Genomic DNA, 20,653 nt, shown 5'->3' on the forward strand with positions numbered 1-20,653 from the left:
TAATTTTTTTTGTAATTATTGTCATAACTTTTTAACCTTTTACTACCCTATTTTTTCATATGAACTGGTCTCATAAAAGGTTTACATTAAGATTCGTACGGCAACGTGCTTACAGTGAAATATGCATACATATCAATTTTTCTTAATGTGTGAACAAAGCTTATGTGAAAGAATATGTGAGAGTTTATGTAAATTCTTTTTGTCAGTTTGTGTGTGTGTGCGTGTGTGTGTGTGTGTGTGTGTGAGTGTGTAAGGGTATGTATGTGTGTGCTTGTCTCTCTCTCTGTTGGAAGGATGTGTGCGTACAAGAGAGCAAATGAACACTCCCATAATATCATGTGCTCATCAATTTTATGCCAGAGATTCGCATGGAATTTTAAACATATAACCCCTGCTCTGATGTATTAAGTAACAATAGAATAAATATCTACATGCGTTATGCACACATACAAATTTCAATTATTGATGATGACATACAAATTTGTATACACATTTTTTGTATGCGACATACAAATTTGTATTTTTTATGCATTTGTATAAGTTCATATCTGTAAAAATTTTTAACATACTGTAGTTTTAAGAGTTTTAAAGCCTCAGCTAATAAAATAAATTCCCCATAGACTGAAGATAAATTTACTTGAATCAATAATAAGTTTGCGTTATTCAGAAAACCAAATTTGCATTAATTCAAAACCTTTGACGCATTCGTAAGTGATCTGAAGGTAGAGTTTGAAATCTTTGGCGCACGGCTGCCTCAGCTGATCCAACGTCGCCACAAGAACGCTGCAGTTCTGTCGACCTGTGCATTTCTCGTCCAGGTGGTATGTGACGTCTGATCTGCAGCCCATTGCTTCGGCGTACCTGTAATGTTGTGTGTGTTGCGTTTTGTTTTGTTTTGTGTGTAGATGTGTGAATGTGTAAGTGAGTGTGTGTGTATGTGTGTGTGGATGTGTGTGTATCTATATATATATGTGTGTGTGAGTGTGTGTGTGCGAGTGTGTGTGTATTAAAATCAATCGTTTTTTTTATTATTCTCGTTGTTTAGGTGGTATTTCAATTGTAAAAATACAAATGAATATAAGGGGTAACAACAACTTGGATGTGATGCACTTCCCGGCCATCATTCTGCCGTAGAGAGCCAACCTGATGAGAATGACCTCGTCACCACTTGCACACGTTCCATTGAATGTTTCCCACGAACAATGATCTTATAAAAAATTTGTGGCGAAATTGTTGAGTCGTTTGATTTATTTAAAATTATATTTTAATATTTTTTAGTGTAACATGGGCGAATTATGTATAATCTGACTGCATTGCATTGATAACTAAGTTACTTTAATAAATACATTACATTACAAATAAAACAACAGTTTCAGAACAACATAAAAATCTTATCTTAAAATCGAAACCCACTACATTCTTTCAATAGAAAAGAGATTTTTTAACAATAAAAATAAAATAAATGAATAAAAAATATAAACGAAATAAATGAATGAATAAATAAAAAAAAATCAACGGCCAATCTCGGTCCACGTATCAGTCACGTGATAAATGACGCAAGCAAGCAGACAGGAAACACGTGAGTTGCCGATCGATCGATATACACGGGCGCTTGTTTTATATGGGAAAAGTCGTTGAAGTTGATGAACGCTCAAGTGTTTTTTATTATTTTGTTTTTATTATTTTGTTTGTTGTTATTATTTTTTTATTATTTCAACTTCAATTTAACGATATTTAATTCGTTTTTTGTTGTTTAAACATAAGTTTCACCGCACAAATCTCGGCTTTAAATAATTAACAACAGGGTTTTACCTCCAGGCACATTTCTAATAAGTAATATAATATTTTTTATAACTAAAAAACATTTAAAATCATTTGGCAAAAAAATAACTACAAAGGAAAAACCAAATTTGCCAAAAAAAGAAAACGAAAATGAAAAAATAAAAAAATAAGAAAATAATATCACATGTAGGACGGGTGTGAAAATGGATCAGTAGGATTATGATCCAGCCAGACAGAGGCACTGCATGGAAAGAAACACTCAGCATCTGCCTAGCATCTTCTTTTCAATTGACCAGGTTGATTAAATTCACGAGAAATTACTGTTAACAGAGTCCAACAAAGTAACACAACAGAGTAACAACACAACGGCTTAACTACGAAACTTCAAAACAACGTCAAAACACAACTACGTTATAACGAAGCTATATGGCATATTCACACAACATAATAGTAGCAGTAGTAGTTAGTAGTAATAGTAGTAGTGGTAGTAGTAGTGGTAGTATTAGTAGCAGTAGTAGTAGCAGTAGTAGCAGTAGTAGTAGTAGTAGTAGTAGTAGTAGTAGTAGTAGTAGTAGTAGTAGTAGTAGTAGTAGTAGTAGTAGTAGTAGTAAGTAGTAGTAAGTAGTAGTAGTAGTAGCAGTAGTAGTAGTAGTAGTAGTAGTAGTAGTAGTAAGTAGTAGTAAGTAGTAGTAAGTAGTAGTAGCAGTAGTAGTAGTAGTAGTAGTAGTAGTAGTAGTAGTAGTAGTAGTAGTAGTAGTAGTAGTAGTAGTAGTAAACGTATCAGTAGTAAAAATAGAAAAGCAGTGGTAGAGTAGTAGTAATGTTAATGTTAGTAACAGTAATAGAAGTAGTATAATAAAAAAAGTAGGCATAGCTGGATGTAGAAAGATGCTTTTTCTGTTTGCATTAGCGTAATAAAAATTATTTATTCCTCTCTATAACTTTTCTAACGGCAATGAATACTAATTTAACTAACAACTCGCTAATAAAATTACAACTGAGCCAATACTGCTATCTCCACCGATTCTGCTACTGCTCGCTTCTTATGCGGCTACCACAGCTTTTGCTGCTACTACCACTAATTCTTTTGCTATTATTACTACTGCTACAACATTGAATCTACTATTTTCGAATAAAAAGTATTCTTAACTGTCACATCTATAACAAATACTGCAGTTTTTGCTGTCACTATTCATAAATTTATTGCCACAACTGAATTAGTTTGTTATCTCTATTAGTTAACATTGTGACCTTTTACCACATAGCTCTAACAAATCTTTTCTTACTTATTTGCAATCATTACACACACACACACACACACACACACACACACACACACACACCATAAACGAACACCTCACTATACGCACAAAGTACACGTTGTTCTTTAAGTTCTGGACAGACAGCATTTGAATCAGGATGGCGCGCATTAATAACGACGCAAAACTGGCATTCATATTGTCTGAGCTAACTCGACAACAGTCTCTTAAGTATTATAAGTATTGAAATTTTTTTACACCCTATTCAAAAATAATCATTAAATTGTGCGATTAATAACTTTTATTGGCGGGCAGAATAAAAATAAACAGAAAATACGAATAAGAAAATATCAACAACAAAAAATAACTTATAAATATTCTTGCGCATATTTTAATGTTATTGTTTTAACAATCAGCCAGCCTGATAAAGCGTTTTTCATCGTTAAATAATGACTGCACTGGCAAATTTTTTAAACGCATCAATTGTACGTACGATATGTGTTTCCATAAATCAAAAATATAAATAAACCGACCAATACTATTTTAATTTACGTTACTTTAATACTACCTCGTCAGTTACGATACTGCAATTGTTACGTTTGAAATAAAATTTCAAGTGGCATAATTAATACAATTCCAAAAGAATCATTAAATATATAATGGCCCAGGTTAATGCAACGTTCAATGATGTTGATATATTCTTCAACTTTTCATGTTTACAAGCAGTTTATTTTTAGCTTTCTATAAATACGTCCTCTCCTGGCGCTGCATTGTAAACTAAAAATGCATTCACGCATGAATGAATGCATAAACGCATGGATGCATTTGAATGAGTTGATGAATTTAAAAAAAATAAACGTATTAACGTGTATGCGCACAATTTAACGTTGTAAAATTTTGTGTGTTTAATTAAATTAGGATGCGTATATGCGTGCGTATAAACAGCAGGTTTGCTACATCAAATTTAGTTAAGGACTTGATCTGAAATTTTCTAGCATTTGAGTGACCGCTATATCACATTTGATCATATTACATCATATTACATCGCATCATATTACATCACATCATATTACATCACATCACATTGCATTATTCATAACAGTACAGCCATACATGTTGATCTGTTGTGCATGTAAGTGCACTGAAAAACAACAAAATAAATGTCTGAACATCAACGTACAACGTACATTTTCCGCAAATAGGAACAGTATAATGAACGGAGACAAAAGGATGCAGACCAAGCTAGTACCACTTGCACCAAAGTTTTTAAATCCTTTAATGCATCGCATACTATTTAAAATACATCATAATGTTGCATTAACCGATTTAAGAATGTGAATTTTTAAATGAAAATTTAAAATACAACCATACTTTTATCAACATGTAAAACTCGAAAACGTGCATTACACAAACACATACACAAGAATAAATACACATACACACACACACACGCACATAACTAAAGCAGTACAAAGAAGAGCAGTCGAACAAACAAGGATACGGTTAAATGGGCATGTAAACATAAATAATAATTTTTCCGCTATTAGTAGCTGGATCAGCATTATTATTACATACATACATAAAAATGCTCTGTCTCACATACGTCAATGCATTATGCATGCATCAGTGAATTTCCATATTTTTATCCGTACATGTGTTCATATAGACGCAGGCATGCATTTGCCTCAGTGTATACACGCCAATGCAATCAAATGTATATAATAAATGTATATATGCTAACATGTATATATATATATATATATATATATATACATATACATGTACATGTCCATATATATATATATATATGGACATGTACGTACATCTACATTTGAGTTACAATTAGAAAATAGATATCTGTGTGAAAACAATTAACGTATCCAGACATATGAGGTGTTCTCATCTGCATGCATTTATACATGCACACATATTTTTGAAGATGCCAAAAATTGTATGCACACGTGTGAACACGCAAACAACCATGCATACATACATGCATGTATGCGTGTGAACATGCAAACAATTATGCATACATACATGCATTCGTGTGAACACGCAAACAAGCAAAAGAACGAAGGAACATAAATAGTTAATTGCAGACAGCATGTAAGTAAGTAGGACAAGAGCAGAATGCTTTACGACTCTCTTTCATGTCCTCTTCTTGCTTTCTAGGCTTTCATCCTCTTTTTTTTCTCTCTCTCTCTTTCTTTGTCTGTTCTGATTGCTCCTCATCTCTTCTCTCTTTTTCCTCTTTTTCTCTCTCTCTCTTTCACTCTTTTCCTTTTCCTCGTTCTCTCTTTTCCTCTTTTCTCTTTCTCTCTCTCTATCTTTTTAATTATTCTTCCTCTTTTCTCTATCTTCTTTGACAGTTGTTGGTTTTTTCTTTTGTTGATTGTTCAATAGGTTGTTTTTGTTGTTGTTTGTTGTGTTATTTGGCTTATCGAAAAAAGATGAGAAACAACAAATGAGGAAGATGATGGAGATGATGGAGAAGTGGAAAAAGATAATGAGGAGGATGATGATGAGGAAGATGATGATGACGAAGAAGATGAAAAAGGATGATGACGAAGATGATGAAGATGACAAACAAGATTATGGTAATAAGGATGGCGATGATGAAGATGATAATGGTGAAAAAAATGAAGCAAATCTGGCAAAATCTTTTAATCTTGTGAACATATCCAGGCTGATCATGTACATTTGGCCATTCAAACCAGCGTGAAATGAAATTGCTTCCATGTTTCTTGCGCGCCTTATCTTTTTTCTCCCCTATCCTTACACGCATACTTTTTTGACATTTATTTGCGTTTGTTTATTTTTTATTTTCCAAATGTTTTTATTACTATTTTTTGTTGTTGATGGTATAAGGATTATGCTTTTGTTATTTTTCAATCCGGCTATTATTAATTTCTTTCTGCTTGGACTATATGTAACCTCGCCCATATTTCTTAATCTCCTCTCGCGCTTTCGTTGTCTGTATATTTTTAAATGTTGCATGCTTGAAAAAATTAACTTTTTTTGTCCAACCATTTGTTTAAAAAAGACTACATTTAAATTTATGAGTTTTGGCTTTAATAGGTTGTTGATAGAATTTTGAGTGTGTGGGTGTTGAGAGTAAATAAAAAAATGTTTGTCTGTGTGTGTCTGTGTGTTTGTGTGTGTGCTTGCGTCCGCTAAAGATTGCGTTTGAAGAAACTTTATAATCATTTTTTGCCAACATTTTAAACCTGGTTAAACATTCATACATGTAAGAGGCGATGTTGTACGTTGCTTAGAATGAAAGCACACAAACTTTAATACATTCACTCCTCTACAATCAAATGCGAACTTTAATACTAATTTTTTTTTAAAAAGTACACTCATTTGTGCTCAGGAATTTAAACTAGCATACAAAAAAAAACAAAGACTTGCATGCACGCGTTAATTCCTTCGTTTATCTATTTATCCATCCATTCTTTTGTTGTTGTTGTTGTTGTTGTTGTTGTTGTTGCTGCTGCTGCTGCTGTTGTTGCTTAGGTGCGTCTTTAGCAGCAGTACACATAGCCTATGAAGGCAAGGCACATACACACACACAGATAGAAAGAAAGAGAGAGGGAGAGAAAGATATATATTCAGTAGTCAAACAGATGGATGACCGGTTGAAACATCATCCTGCAGCTCATACATAAGCGGACAAACACCTCATCCTTCCAAACTCCAACCATCCAGCCAACCATGCAACAACTCATATTGATGCTCCCAACGCGATCCTTTTGTTTGTTTGACTCTCCTATGCGTAGTGTGTTCGTCTGTGGTTTAACCAACATACAAACAAACTTGCAAATTTATACACGCACATCTATACACACACGTACACATACACCAACACACACGCACACATACAAACACACACAGCACAAACAGGTAGAATTAAACGTACGTAGCGAACACATAAGCAAAACACAGACACATGTATTCAGGAATGAGAATGACATTGAAAATAAATAATTTCAAATGCTCCTCATTCATTCACGTTTTTCTACTCAACAAATATTTTACTTTTGTATTTTTATACGTTTTTGGCCAACAGTTAAAGCTTTCCCTGGTGGTGGTGGTATGTTTTGCATGATAAAATTTTATTTTTATTTTTTATTTATGGTTTTTTAAATATACTCAACCCTAACGTAGTTCAACTGCTACTTTGAGCAACTCGTAAAAATTCTTCTTGAAATGGTTAACATAACTGCTGTTACCTCTACTTGCCTGTCTGTCTCAATGTTCGTTTGTCTGACCGTCTGTGTATCTTTCTGTCTGTTTATCGGACATTGAAAAATTTATTAGAAGTAAGTCATCAGTCATCACTCACTCTCAGAAAACTTTTTTCCGGTCAATAATTGCAACTTCATAACACCTTGTGGCGAGAAGAGATGGAAAATTTTGTTTTCAGACACTCAAATCGCTTAATACTTGAAAAAAATTTATAATCCAAATGAATTTTGAAGTGCCGATCATATCTGAAGTTTTGCTTAAAATCTAAATTCATTTTTATTACAACGAAATTTATTTGCTAAAAGCAAAACATAAAATTAATGATAAAAAATTATAATTTGGCAAACGTATCATACATTATATTTTACAGTAGGTCACGTATTAAAGCATGAAACGCGCATAAAGATATACAACAGTTTTACTAATATTTTACTGGCCACATTTTTTTTATCAAGATGGTGTGTTGATAAAATTAACGTTTCATTCCTATTTGTCTGTCTATCTGTTTGTTTATTGATGTTTTCAAAAAAAATTAAATAAATTAATTTTTCATTTTTTTAGCGCAATCTCGAAAAATACACAAAAGAAACATATGAATGTTAAACCACTAAAAAATATCTTGTGCAATAAAACTTTTGAAAAAAGACCAAAAATGTTGAAAGATGATTTACAACAAATGCTACGTGACGTACGCTATCACAGCAAAAATATCAAAAAAATGGAAAATGAAGAAAAATATGAAAATAAAATTTAACAAAATTTTTTGGGGGAAACAAAAAACTGAAAAAAATGATTGTGTATATGTTCACATTTTGTCGTAAAACAATCTCGCTATCTAGAACAATGATGTTATTCATCTAGTGTTGCCAAAATAACATGAAAAGACTAGCCATACATGTTTTATACATGTACTGTACATACATACATACATACATACATACATACATACATACATACATACATAATTTTACATACATACATACATACATACATACATACATACATACATACATACATACATACATACATACATACATACATACATACATACATACATACATACATAAAATATGGGAACGCCCTCCCCTCAATAGAATTCTTGCCAATATGTATCGAGGTTCTCGGCCCGATGGACCCCAACACCCTTAAATTTCAATATGTAAAATGATCAGCGTCAGATCAGGCGACAGCAAGGAACTGTTTATCGCAACTAACCACATTTCGTGCTTGTTGCAGCGGTTCCTGCGTGTCTGTGTGCTTGAAAATATCCAACTGAATGCCGACATGTGCAATTAACGACAAATCAAAGTGTTAATCCATTGTTACTTGATGTTTGACGGTTCAGTGTCACTCATCATATTTTGGTTTTAACATACATACATACATACATACATACATACATACATACATACATACATACATACATACATACATACATACACACACACACATACATGTGTAATTATAGATATACAATACACACATACCTACAATATGTATTCATTATACATAAATATATTTCTACACACCAAAATACGCATGTATATATTTCTGACGTGTTGTACAATATACATAAACATATATCTTGTTGTTTATGAGTTTTGTTTATTTGTTTAATATTTTTTATTTTTCAAAAGTTATTTATTCATCTATAGAAAAAAAAAAAATTTATGAACGCTCCATGAGATTATCGTCGTAGGATCAGTAGCAATGGGTTGAGTGAATGACAAACGTAGAAATTTTTTTTTCATATTTGTATATGTAGCAAGTTAGTTAGCAACAAATGTTTAGAATTTATAAAAATCTAGACTTCTTTTTTTATATTTTCAACAATCAAAAACAGTTTAAAATCAGCAACAGTAGACAACCATCATGCAGATATAAACAACAACACTGCAACTAACAATAAAAAAAACTTTAACCCCCAAATACAACCATAACAACAACGACAAAAAAATGGGAAAAAATCAGTAACATTAGGAACACTTAAACAGTACAAACAACAAACCACGACAAAACTATCATAACAACAACAGCAATTACAAAAACAACATTAACAACAACAGCAACAAAAGATTTCACAACAACAACACTTACATGCGGTCCGTAATAAAACATCTAATAAGACGCAACTTAATCCCAACTCATCTTTAACACTGCCAATAACACAGCGCAAGGTATCAGTTTCATCATCATTGCCATTATCACTATCTACTTCATAAGTGTCATCGTTATTGCTGTAATCTTTGTCATCACTTTCATCATCACCATTTTCATTACAATCTTTACTGTCATCTTTATGTTGTCGTTGTTTGAGTTTTAGAATTTAATATGCAAATAAAATGAACAATAATATCATTATAATGACAATAAAGATATCACAAATGTGTTACAATTTTTATATTTTCATCAATTTCTCTTTCTTTCATCATCATCATCGTCATTCAATCATCATCATCATCATCCCATCCTCATCTTCATCGTAACCCCATCGTCAGCCTATCCTCATCTTCATCATAATCCCATCTTCATCATCAGCTGATGACGTTAGTTACCATGACAACCAACCAACCAACCACCAAAAATCGGCGTCTGCCTGCTCAGTCACGTGTTCATTACGTCATCATTTTGAGCGCGTGCAATTAGCCTATGTAATAAAAAGCATTTGTAGGAGGTGTCGTTAACACCGGTGATGATAATGATGACGACGACGACGATGATGATGATGAGGAGGAGGAGGAGGAAGATGGAGATGATGATGATGATGGTGGTGGTGATGATGATGATAATGATAACGACGATGATGATGATGGTGGCGATGGTGAAAATGATGATGTGGTGAGGACGATGACTAGAAGAATGATATTGATGGCGTTAATTGCACCGCCTAATAGACTGTTATAAAAATTATTGCGTGATTTATAGCGAGGAATTCGGTTCATCTGCCTGGCAGTAATCTAAGGAGATGTCGTTGCTATCGCTACGACAAAAAACCAGCTACAATGACGTCATCATTAACTGCAACATCAACATAAACATCTTTTCAACAACAACAACGACAACCTCCTCGTCAACAGCAAAACCAAAACAACCAAACATAAATTACATCAACAATACTAAAAAATTACTGACAGTAACTGTCCTAACAACATTAGCAACAACATCATCAACATCAACAACAACGAATAACAAACACAAATAAAACGCGAAAACATTAAAATACATTGGAACAATATTGAAATTTGCAGCTTATAATGTCATTAAGAGAAATTCCCGGGCTGGTTCTATAATTACAAATTTCAAACGTTAATGCTCTGTCCTCGCTAATGTATCGGCCCTACTCTGCCGGGAATTCTCGTTAATGGGACCATCTACCCTTTTTTTATTTCCTGGTCGGTTGTTGTTGACGTTGTGTTGTTGTTGTTGTATTGTTGTTGTTGTTGTTCTTATTGTTGTATTGTTGTTGTTTTTCTTGTTGTTGTTGTTATGTTGTTGTTGTGTTGATGTTACTGAAACTGTTGTTGATGTTGTTAGTTAGTTGTCGCTGCCAGGTTCATATTGTTTCTGTTTGTCATGAGCAAGGGAGTTTCTGTTTCGCGGGCTTTTTTACGTCATTAGGACGTTGATTTCAGTCGAAGGCATGATTTCTTTCTATTACCGTCACACCATTTGTCAGTAATTTGAAAAAAATTATTAATAAAATTACAACAAATTTCATCTGCAATTTTTTTTCAGTATCAATACCAACGACCAAACGATGTATTTACAGATGCTAGATTAGCCTGTTACATATGCTATAACAGCATGTTACGGATGTTGCATCAGCTGAAATAAAAGTTAATACCATCGCCGTTTATATAGTTGAGACGGGAATGGTAATGGAAAGAGAGAAAGAAAGCATGAAAGAAAGAAAGAAGGAAAGAAAGAAAAAAAGAAAGAAAGAAAGAAATAAAGAAAGAAAAAAAGAAAGAAAGAAAGAAAGTAATAGTAGTAGAAATAGTAGTCGTAGTAGTATGCAAATAATTTTTGTTGGGTTTTTCCATATGGGGAAATCTTTCTATTTATAGCATCGGCCGCGTCACCAATAAACTAAGGAATCGGCCGAAACAAAGGCTCAAAAAATTGCAGTGTGGATGCAACTATGACGTCATCATAAACTCAAATCACGTGACAATAACAAAGACGGAGGATGGAAAGAAAAAAGTAAGATGGTGATGATAGTGAAATTGTGTATAACTGTGGTGATAATTATGATGACGGGAAGGAGGAAGAGGATGTTGATGACGATGATGATGACGATGATGACGATGATGACCGTAGTTAAAGTAAATGCTATGATGAGCATGTCACTATGACGTAACTTCAAGTTAAGATGCCAAACAATTAAAAAATTTAATATTTCCTGGCGAATAACACACTTTAATACACTCTGTTGTTTAACCATGCTTTAACATTAATAATAAATCTTATATTTATATATATATATATAAATGAAATACAAATGATTAAATAAATTATATTATTTTAATATAATATTGGGGTATAATATAATTACGTCAACCGAACAATCCTGGCATCTATATTATCTCAGATTACAAGTGCGAGTATTATAAACAGACATTAAACGCGCATGAATACAAGCAGAAGAGCGCATACCCCTCAAACATAATAATACAGATACCCACTCACATTTCGTATTTGCGTACACGTGTGTGTATAATACATTTATACATGTTGCACTTATAAGTACCTGTATACCATACAACGAATGTACATACATTTATGTATTTGATGTAGCCAATAGATAAAATTTCCTGTAAAAATGAAATAAATGTTTCTATAAAATGCCGAATATCTATCTGATTTTTATAAATATTTACAAAAATTATGTCTGCTTCAAAATTAAAAAAAATTTTTTTTATATTTCTGCGACGATATTAACATTTGAATTACGAACTCCACATGGACATAATTATTTTCGAGGCAGACGCATACATATCAAGATTAAAAACATGCGTGTGTGCGTATTAAAACCACACACGCACACTGATTTCAAGCACGCATCTTAGCTCTACAACACGCACGCAACCTATAAATATAATTTCATTCTTTTATATACTTAATTTGAAGTTTTGCTAGTTTATTTTCATCTATTTATTTTACATTTAATTTGTTTTTCTATTTTAAATAAAATTTATTGCGTGTAATATTGCATTTTTGCGTCTGAACATTCATTAACATATCAAGATCTACAACTTAGGCGTAAAATTGCTTTTGTTAGGCTAAGGCAGCTGGAAGCTTTGAATTTTTTTTCAAAAAATCTAAAAAGAAACTTGTGTGCTTTGTTTTGCATCAACACGTCATTTCTCTTCTTTTATCATCTTCCTTTTTACTTTCCGTTCCAATTTTTCATCTACAGTTTATTTAATTTTTTTTTAATTTTTTATGTTTCATTTTGTTTCAACTGGTTTGTTTTTTTTATTCCTCCATTTGTTTCACCCCTGCTTTTTCTTCCACCTTCTTCAACTTTTTTACACATTTTATAGCACCTCAAACACGCCATAAATCTGTCACGTAACGCTTCGGGTGTGTGCAAGCAAAATATAGGATACAACACGTCCTCACGCACACCAGCACACACACTACCACACACATAATCAGATACACCACATACATACATAATCACACACCATCACACACACATAATCACACACACACATAATCACACACACACACACACTACCACACACACCAAACCTCACACACCACTCCACCACATACACAAACACACACACTCACCATCATACGCACTTTTATACGCACCATTAAACAATTAATTTGACAAAAAAGTCAAAACTCAAAGAAAATAGCAAATAGCAAATATACGAAATAGGAATAAAACGATTGAAATGGCGAAAACTCTAGTCAAATAAAAAATTAAATGAAAATAATAAATTAATAAATTAAATAACAATATAATAAATTAAAAAAAGAATAAGATTAATAAATAAAAAATTAAAAAAAGAATAAGATTAATTATTTTCCTCATCATAATTGCAAATAAATCAATGAGACAAGCGATAGAACAGAACGTGGTCCACAAGGTTGTTGCTAGATTAGGTTTCGTTATACTCTGCTAAGAAGGTGTTAACTGCGTATGTATGTGTGCGTGAATGCGTATGTATGTGTGCGTGTATGTGTGTGAGCATGCATGTGTATATATGTATATGTCTGAATGTTTAATAAGGCAACAATGGACGTTGTATTAATTTTGTATTAATTAGTTTTTAAAACCAGATTTTTCTTCTCATTTAGAAGAGATTGAAAAATACACCAAAAAACCAAAATTTATAAAAAAATTCTACAATGCAAATATAGCCAAAGCATACCTGGCACTTGAATTTGGCTAATAGCGGATTTTTTCTCATCACAATTAGTACCCTTGAATGTATCCCGTTGTAGTAACTCGCGATTCTTATGTAACTTTCAAGTTGTGCGAGAGTGAAAAGTTGTGACTTTTTTAAATAATAAAATACTTGAAGAAACTGCCGACATCTTGTACAGTCAGTACGCAAGTATTCAAGTACCCAAGTATGAATTTCTCTTTATAGGCTTGAAACAGCAATGAAGCGATTAAAAACCCGCCAATTGAAATACTCATAAAAACTCATTCCATTCTTGTCCTAACTTCGTCCAGTCACACACAAACCGAGATCATTTTATAATAATATTTATAGTGGATTTAGTTGAACTAAGTTATTAGGATTAGGAAATCCTAATAACTTTAAATAAGCAAGAAACGTTATTTCATTAATGCGGTGCCTATCATTTTCAACGTTTCAAAGAAAAATGTTTCAACTTTTTTCATCTTGAATAACTTCTCACAAATATCTAAAATTTTATTTAAAAACAGTTTAAAAACATTATTTTGCTGCTCTAAATTGTTTCTTTTTAATTAATTATATTAAAAAGATGAAAAAATGATCAAATTTTGAAATTTTTTGAAGCGTTTGGGGAGGAGATTGAACTTCAAAACTCCTCCCCACTGACTGTGCCCATAATTCATGTATAAGATAAATATGAAATTATTTGACATATAAAAACTATTCATTCAAATGCCTAGTTACATTTATATTTCAAATTTTTGAGAAAGCATCTAAATTTTTGATGAATAAATTGAAAAGAAGAAATGTTATTGTAGTTTAAACATTTTAAAACATTAATTTGTAAATTAGATCAATACGTCGCCATTGTTAAAATTTTACTTTTTGAAAATTTCAGAAAAAGAAATTTAAACTTTCAAAAAATTTAAAACAAAACAAAAATGTAAACAAAAATTTATCGCAGCAAACATACACACACATACATACAAACAAACAAACAAACAAACAAACAAACAAACAAACATACATACATACATACATACATACATACATACGTATGGAGAGTACAAAGTATGAAGAGCTTGTTAGTGAGATAAAACAACGTGGGTTAAGGTGTTTGTTGTACACAGTTGAGGTCGGTGCAAAAGGTGTTGTTGGTTGTTCAGTGTACAGCTTTTTGAAGAATTTGGGTTTGGCAGGTAAAAGACGATCGAGTTGTATGAAGGACATAGGACATACAGCCGAACAAGCATCTTACTGGATTTGGTTATGTAGGAAGAAAAAGACATCCGATGACTCACACTCCCTGTTTGGGCTTAGCGTGTTAATTGGCTCGTCGATATAACTCACATCGTGATATGTTTATTTGTGAACTGTCTGGCACGCCGACACAATATTTCAGTATAAAAAGAGGTGATTTCAAAGCGAGGCAAATTGTTTGTTCAGCAAGAGACATCCAACTGATCTTTGGATGTGACCCTGTTTCTCGAGTGTGTCAGAAAGTTAGAGAGTCGAAACACTCGTTGACGGAAACTCTTCCTTTGAAGACTCTCGCTGAACGCTGGTTATGTTCAAGTTTCTACATTCCTATATACAAACATACATACATGCATTATCGCTCATCGGTAGCACGTGCAGGCCACATTTTGATTTGCTCCGTATATTTTCTTAATTTCATAGTTTAAAATCGAGTATTTAGTTTAAATTTAATTTCATTTGATAGAGAAAATTTTGACGAATATTTATATATATTTTTTCTCCGTTTAAAAGTTTAATTTAGTGCTGTTTTTGCTGTTTTTTTCGTTTTGGAACTCACCCGGACAACGAACAACACAACAATCAAATTAATATGGCTTCAAAATGTACGAAAACAAAATGTGTGAAATCAGGAAAAGATAATTTGCAATGCATTCAATGTTATCAGTGCGAAAATAAATTTCACATAAAATATGTTGGTTTGAGGGATGAAGCTTTTGAAGTGACACGTGGTTTCGATAGTTTTAAATGGTTTTGTGATATTTGTCTGAAGAAGTTATGCAACGTTAAAACTCTCTCTAAAATAGTCAGTGACAACATGATGAAATCAACTTAAGAGTCGAAAAAATTAACGAAATGAACGGTTTGCTAAAAAATGAACTTAAATTGATAAAAGAGATGTTGAACAGTAACAGTGCAAAATTAGATAGCCTTGATAGGCCTGATAGCAAGTTATCTGCCGAGATCAGCACATTCAAAAGTGATTTGAAATCTTCTTTTGCTACTGTTGGCCAAGAAGTGAAGAAAAACATTGAGTGTGTCAATCTGGAAGTTAAAACGGTTAAAAAAAAATTAACTGAGTCAATTGATATAAAAGACAGAGAAAGAAATATAATAATTTTCCATTTACAAGAAGGTGAAGATGATAAAATTCGTGTTAAAAATATTTTGTTAAAATTGTCTGATGATATAAAAGATTCACATATAAAATATGTTACAAGACTTGGGAAGAAAAATGAATCATCCACACGTCCAATATTGATAGTGTTGGATAGTTTGATGTCTAAAGAGACCGTGATGAAAAATGCACACAAATTGAAATTAATGTCGGTCGAACTGAGTAAAGTCTGGATTAGCAATGATCTGACACCTGAGCAGAGAAGTTAATTAAAAAAACTGGTAACTAATGCAAAATCGAAAGAAGCGGCATACAAAGACAATTTTGTATACAGAGTCAGAGGTCCTGTGGGAAGATGGCGGATTGTGAAGTTCAGAAATTAACTGATGAGGGTGTTGTTGACTGGAGGGCTAGTCGGAGGATGATTCATGCTACAGCTCAAAAATTAACTATGAAAAATTACAATGATTTAAAAATTGGCCTGGGGCTCCTCAACATAAGATCTATAATATCAAAATATGAAATGGTGTGTGATATAATTTGTGGAGAATTGGATATTCTTGTATTAACTGAAACATGGCATGGGTCGTCAGATGAGTTTGCTGTTCGATGCGCGATGCCCCCTGGTTATAAGTTTGTAGATTACGTCAGACCTCACGATCCATATCATGGCGGAATTATAATTTATTTCAAGAAAGAGTTCATTTATAAACCTGTTGAGTTACCCGCCGTGATAACTTTTGAAGCTGTTGCAATTAAATTGAGAGTAAACAAATCTGATTTTATTTTGTTATCAATTTATAGACCTGGATCGGTTCCTCCTTCACCATCGTTCTTTTCAGAGCTAGCGAATGTTTTAGAAGTTTTATCTCTGTTAAGTGATAAAATCGTTGTTGCGGGAGATTTTAATGTTCATATGGAGAGAAAAGATGATCCAAACACAGTCTCACTGAATGAGGTTTTCGATTGTTTTCAGTTGGTTAACAGGATTAACGAACCAACGCATGAATTAGGTGGTGTTTTGGACTTGATCGTTACTTCTCGCTCTTTTCCTATCTTTAATAGTTTGATTTTTCCCAGTGGAGTGTTATGAGATCATGGAGGGCATGGCCCTCCAATCGGGGATTTCGAAATTAACAATGCGAGATTTTCTTCATTTATGCGTCGCCAGGATCGAACCATTTTTTGTTTCTATATTATCATCTTGGCATGGCCCTCCATGGAACCATCGAACCATGGAGGGCCATGCCAAGATGATAATATAGAAACGCTTGTGAATGAACTGAAGAGAATTGCGGACATAATAGCTCCAGAACACGTGGTTGAAAGTCGAGATGATTCGTTGACGCCGTGGTTTGATGGAGATTGTTCAAAGTCCAAGGCATACTGTAGAAAAATGGAAAGAAAGTACAGAAAGACTTTAAATCATCACGATAGGGAGGTGTGGAAAAATGCTCTGCGATCAAAAAATATTTTATTCGCCCAGAAAAAAAATTTGTTTTGGAAAAAAATCATTTTTGAAAATAACAAAAATCCTAAAAAAATTTGGACTGTGGTAAATAAACTGTTGTGCAAAGAAAAAACTTCAAATTCATCTACCAATTTTGAAGCGAACGATTTTGCTACATTCTTTTATGACAAAATTAAAAATGTACGAGAATCGATGGTGTATGATGAGAAGTTTAATCATTCATCTGGTGTCTGCTGCAGCAACTTGTTTTCAGTTTTTCCTGTTTATGACGAAAGCGAAATTGTTGAAGCAGTTTTGAACTCTCCATCTAAAACATGTTCACTGGATTGTGTTCCTTCACACTTTTTCAAAAAATATGTAGAATTGTTTTCAAAATATTTGACTGATTTTATAAACTTATGTTTACGTACTGGTGAGTTTCCGGCTATGTTAAAGCATGCTACAATTTCTCCTCTTTTGAAAAAGGAAAAATTAGACAATTCTGATCTTAATAATTATAGACCGGTTTCAAATCTGTCGTTCTTGTCAAAATTAATTGATAGATTAGTTTCTAAGTAGCTTATGAAACACTTAGATAAAAACAATTTGTTACCGGTATATCAGTCAGGCTATAGAAGACATCATTCTACCGAAACTGCTTTGTTGCATGTGTTATCTTAGTTGCATGAAAATATAAACAACAGTAAACCATCTCTTCTTGGATTCTTAGATATGAGTTCGGCATTTGACTGTGTTGACCATTGCATTCTTCTGAAACGTCTTAATCATAGATTTGGAATAACTGGCTCTGTCGAACAATGGTTTCGGTCGTACTTAACAAACAGAACTCAACAGGTAATCTACAAGAATAAGACCTCTTTGGTTCAAACGATAAGATTTGGTGTTCCACAGGGCTCGGTTCTCGGACTGATCTTGTCTATTCTTTACACCTCTGAAATTATTGAGGCGATCGGATTACATGGTTTGGAGTGTCATGCATTTGCAGATGATATTTAGCTACTCGCCACAAAATCCTATAGCAACTTTCATCTTACAGTTGATCGTTTTGTTGAATGTTTGGTCGAGATCGAGAAATGGATGGCAAATAATCGTCTTAAGCTCAATCAAAGTAAGACGCAAATTCTTCTGGTTGGAACTTGGCAACAGCTGTCTAGAATTAAAATTAATTCAGTTATCATTGAGGGCTCAAATATAAACTTCATTCCCAAAGCTACAAACTTGGGTGTCATTATTGATTCTAGACTGGCAATGACTGAACATATCAAGTTTTTATCTGGTACTGCAACCCTACAACTGCGAAAATTAAAAATAATCCGCAAAAGCTTAACCAAAGATGTTATTCAAAGTTTAGTGCATTCGTTTATTCATTCTAGACTGGATTACTGCAACAGCCTATTTTATGGTTTGGCTGAAAAATCGTTATCTGTGCTTCAGTCAATTCAGAATCGGGCAGCTAAGATCGTGGTTGGTGCGAAAAAGTTTGACCATGTCACCCCGATATTCAGAGAACTGCACTGGTTGATGGTCAAAAAAAGAATTTTGTTCAAAATATCAACAATCATTTTCAAATGTATAAAGGGAATGGCGCCAGTTTATTTTAAAGAAATGCATGCACCGAAACAACTGTCTTTTAAAAATGTCTGCTTAAGGTCTGATGATAGCAACTTGTTATGTGTGCCCCAAACCAACTTGAAAATGGCTGAGAGAAGTTTTTCAGACTGACAGAAAAATTGTTCAAGAAATCATTGAAATCATTTTTGTTTTCATTATAATATTTTAAGATTTTGTTTATCGTAGCAATTCAAATGTTTTTTTAGACTGCTTTTGAGAAACCTTTTGTTTGTAATTAGCGCTATACAAATTTTCGAATAATAATAATAATACATACATACATACATACAGTGCCACATACACGTGTCAAAATACACATGTGCGTGCGTGTTTGCGTATCAACAACAACTACAACAATAATAACAACAGCAACAAAAAAGAACAGCAACAAAAAATCCGAGTCTACTTTGAAATTGAATAGATGAAAAAATTCATCTTGGCAGTCTCCAACATGGCTTGCAGTATCAGACTCATGAATTATTGAGAGGATTTGCTGCAAAAATGCACGAGAAGTAGCGTTTTATCACCACTGGCGTTTAATCATTTCTTTAATATCTAATTTCGTTAACCTACCTCTTAAAGCATTCAATGATCCAGTGTGTATGTTTGTGTATGTATGTGTGTGTGTGCGTCTGTGTGTACGTGTGTGTGCGCGTCTGTGTGTATGTGTGTGTGCCGTGTCACCACTGGCGTTTAATCATTTCTTTAATATCTAATTTCGTTTGATAGTTTCAAATGATTCAGTGTAAGTGTGTGTGTGTGTGTGTGTGTGTGTGTGTGTGTGTGTTTGTGTGTGTGTTTCTGTGTGTGTTTGTGGGTTACAAATATATACATCTGCACATTAAAAAAATCAAAGTGATATTAAAAACAAAACACACGTGGTGTACAATTAGATGCTGAAGTTTACACAAACTAATAATTTTCTATTAAAACGTACACACACACACGCACGCACACATGCACACTAGCACGCACACACGCATACACACACAAATATATACATAAAACATTAACAATAAGCACACGCATATGATTGCGTAAATCAGTCGTGATTTCCAAACCTTTGCCTAGCGCATATTATCAATCTTGTATAATAACGTAAATGTTTGCATGCATGCGTATATGCATGTATGTATGCCTGTGTAATAGGCTCTCTTTATATAAAAATTATTTTAAGTAGTAATGATAAGAAAACAACAACAACAACAATAATAATGATAATAATAACAAAATAATAATAATAAAAATACGGGCAATAAATATAACAGCAGTTGTAACGACGTAGATAATAAAATATGAGAATAAGAAAAAAAAATTTAAAAATAAGAAAAAAAAAATGTCAGCTGCTTATAATTGTCATCATTCATTACGTCACTTCTTCACGCCTGGGGCTGGCTTGGCGGTTTTCTATTTTCTCACCTCATCGTCAGTGAGGACGACGACGACGATGGTGGGGGTGATGGCGGTGATAGGGATGATGGTGGTGGTGATGATGATGACGGTGGTGATGATGATGGTGATGGTG

The 20,653-nt window shown here is 33.1% G+C and overlaps 3 protein-coding genes across 3 annotated transcripts; 2 read left to right on the forward strand and 1 right to left on the reverse strand.

Moving 5' to 3' along the window:
* Positions 1–86: 86 nt before the first annotated feature.
* On the reverse strand, positions 87–1,319 carry HELRODRAFT_175147 (hypothetical protein; the record flags this gene model as incomplete). The annotated part of the gene is made up of 5 exons (XM_009022580.1): positions 87–195; positions 570–621; positions 695–861; positions 1,096–1,207; positions 1,310–1,319. 5 exons carry the CDS (start codon positions 1,317–1,319, stop codon positions 87–89), a joined length of 450 nt encoding a protein of 149 aa, XP_009020828.1.
* Positions 1,320–15,521: 14,202 nt separating this feature from the next.
* Positions 15,522–16,315, forward strand: HELRODRAFT_175148 (hypothetical protein; the record flags this gene model as incomplete). The annotated part of the gene is made up of 2 exons (XM_009022581.1): positions 15,522–15,734; positions 15,827–16,315. The coding sequence occupies 2 exons, from the start codon at positions 15,522–15,524 to the stop codon at positions 16,313–16,315; spliced, it is 702 nt and encodes a 233-aa protein (XP_009020829.1).
* An 86-nt stretch (positions 16,316–16,401) lies between these two features.
* On the forward strand, positions 16,402–17,303 carry HELRODRAFT_175149 (hypothetical protein; the record flags this gene model as incomplete). The annotated part of the gene is made up of 2 exons (XM_009022582.1): positions 16,402–17,062; positions 17,218–17,303. The coding sequence occupies 2 exons, from the start codon at positions 16,402–16,404 to the stop codon at positions 17,301–17,303; spliced, it is 747 nt and encodes a 248-aa protein (XP_009020830.1).
* Between the last annotated feature and the right edge of the window lie 3,350 nt (positions 17,304–20,653).

Source organism: Helobdella robusta, assembly GCF_000326865.2.
Source record: "Helobdella robusta unplaced genomic scaffold HELROscaffold_32, whole genome shotgun sequence".
Classification (NCBI taxonomy): domain Eukaryota; kingdom Metazoa; phylum Annelida; class Clitellata; order Rhynchobdellida; family Glossiphoniidae; genus Helobdella; species Helobdella robusta.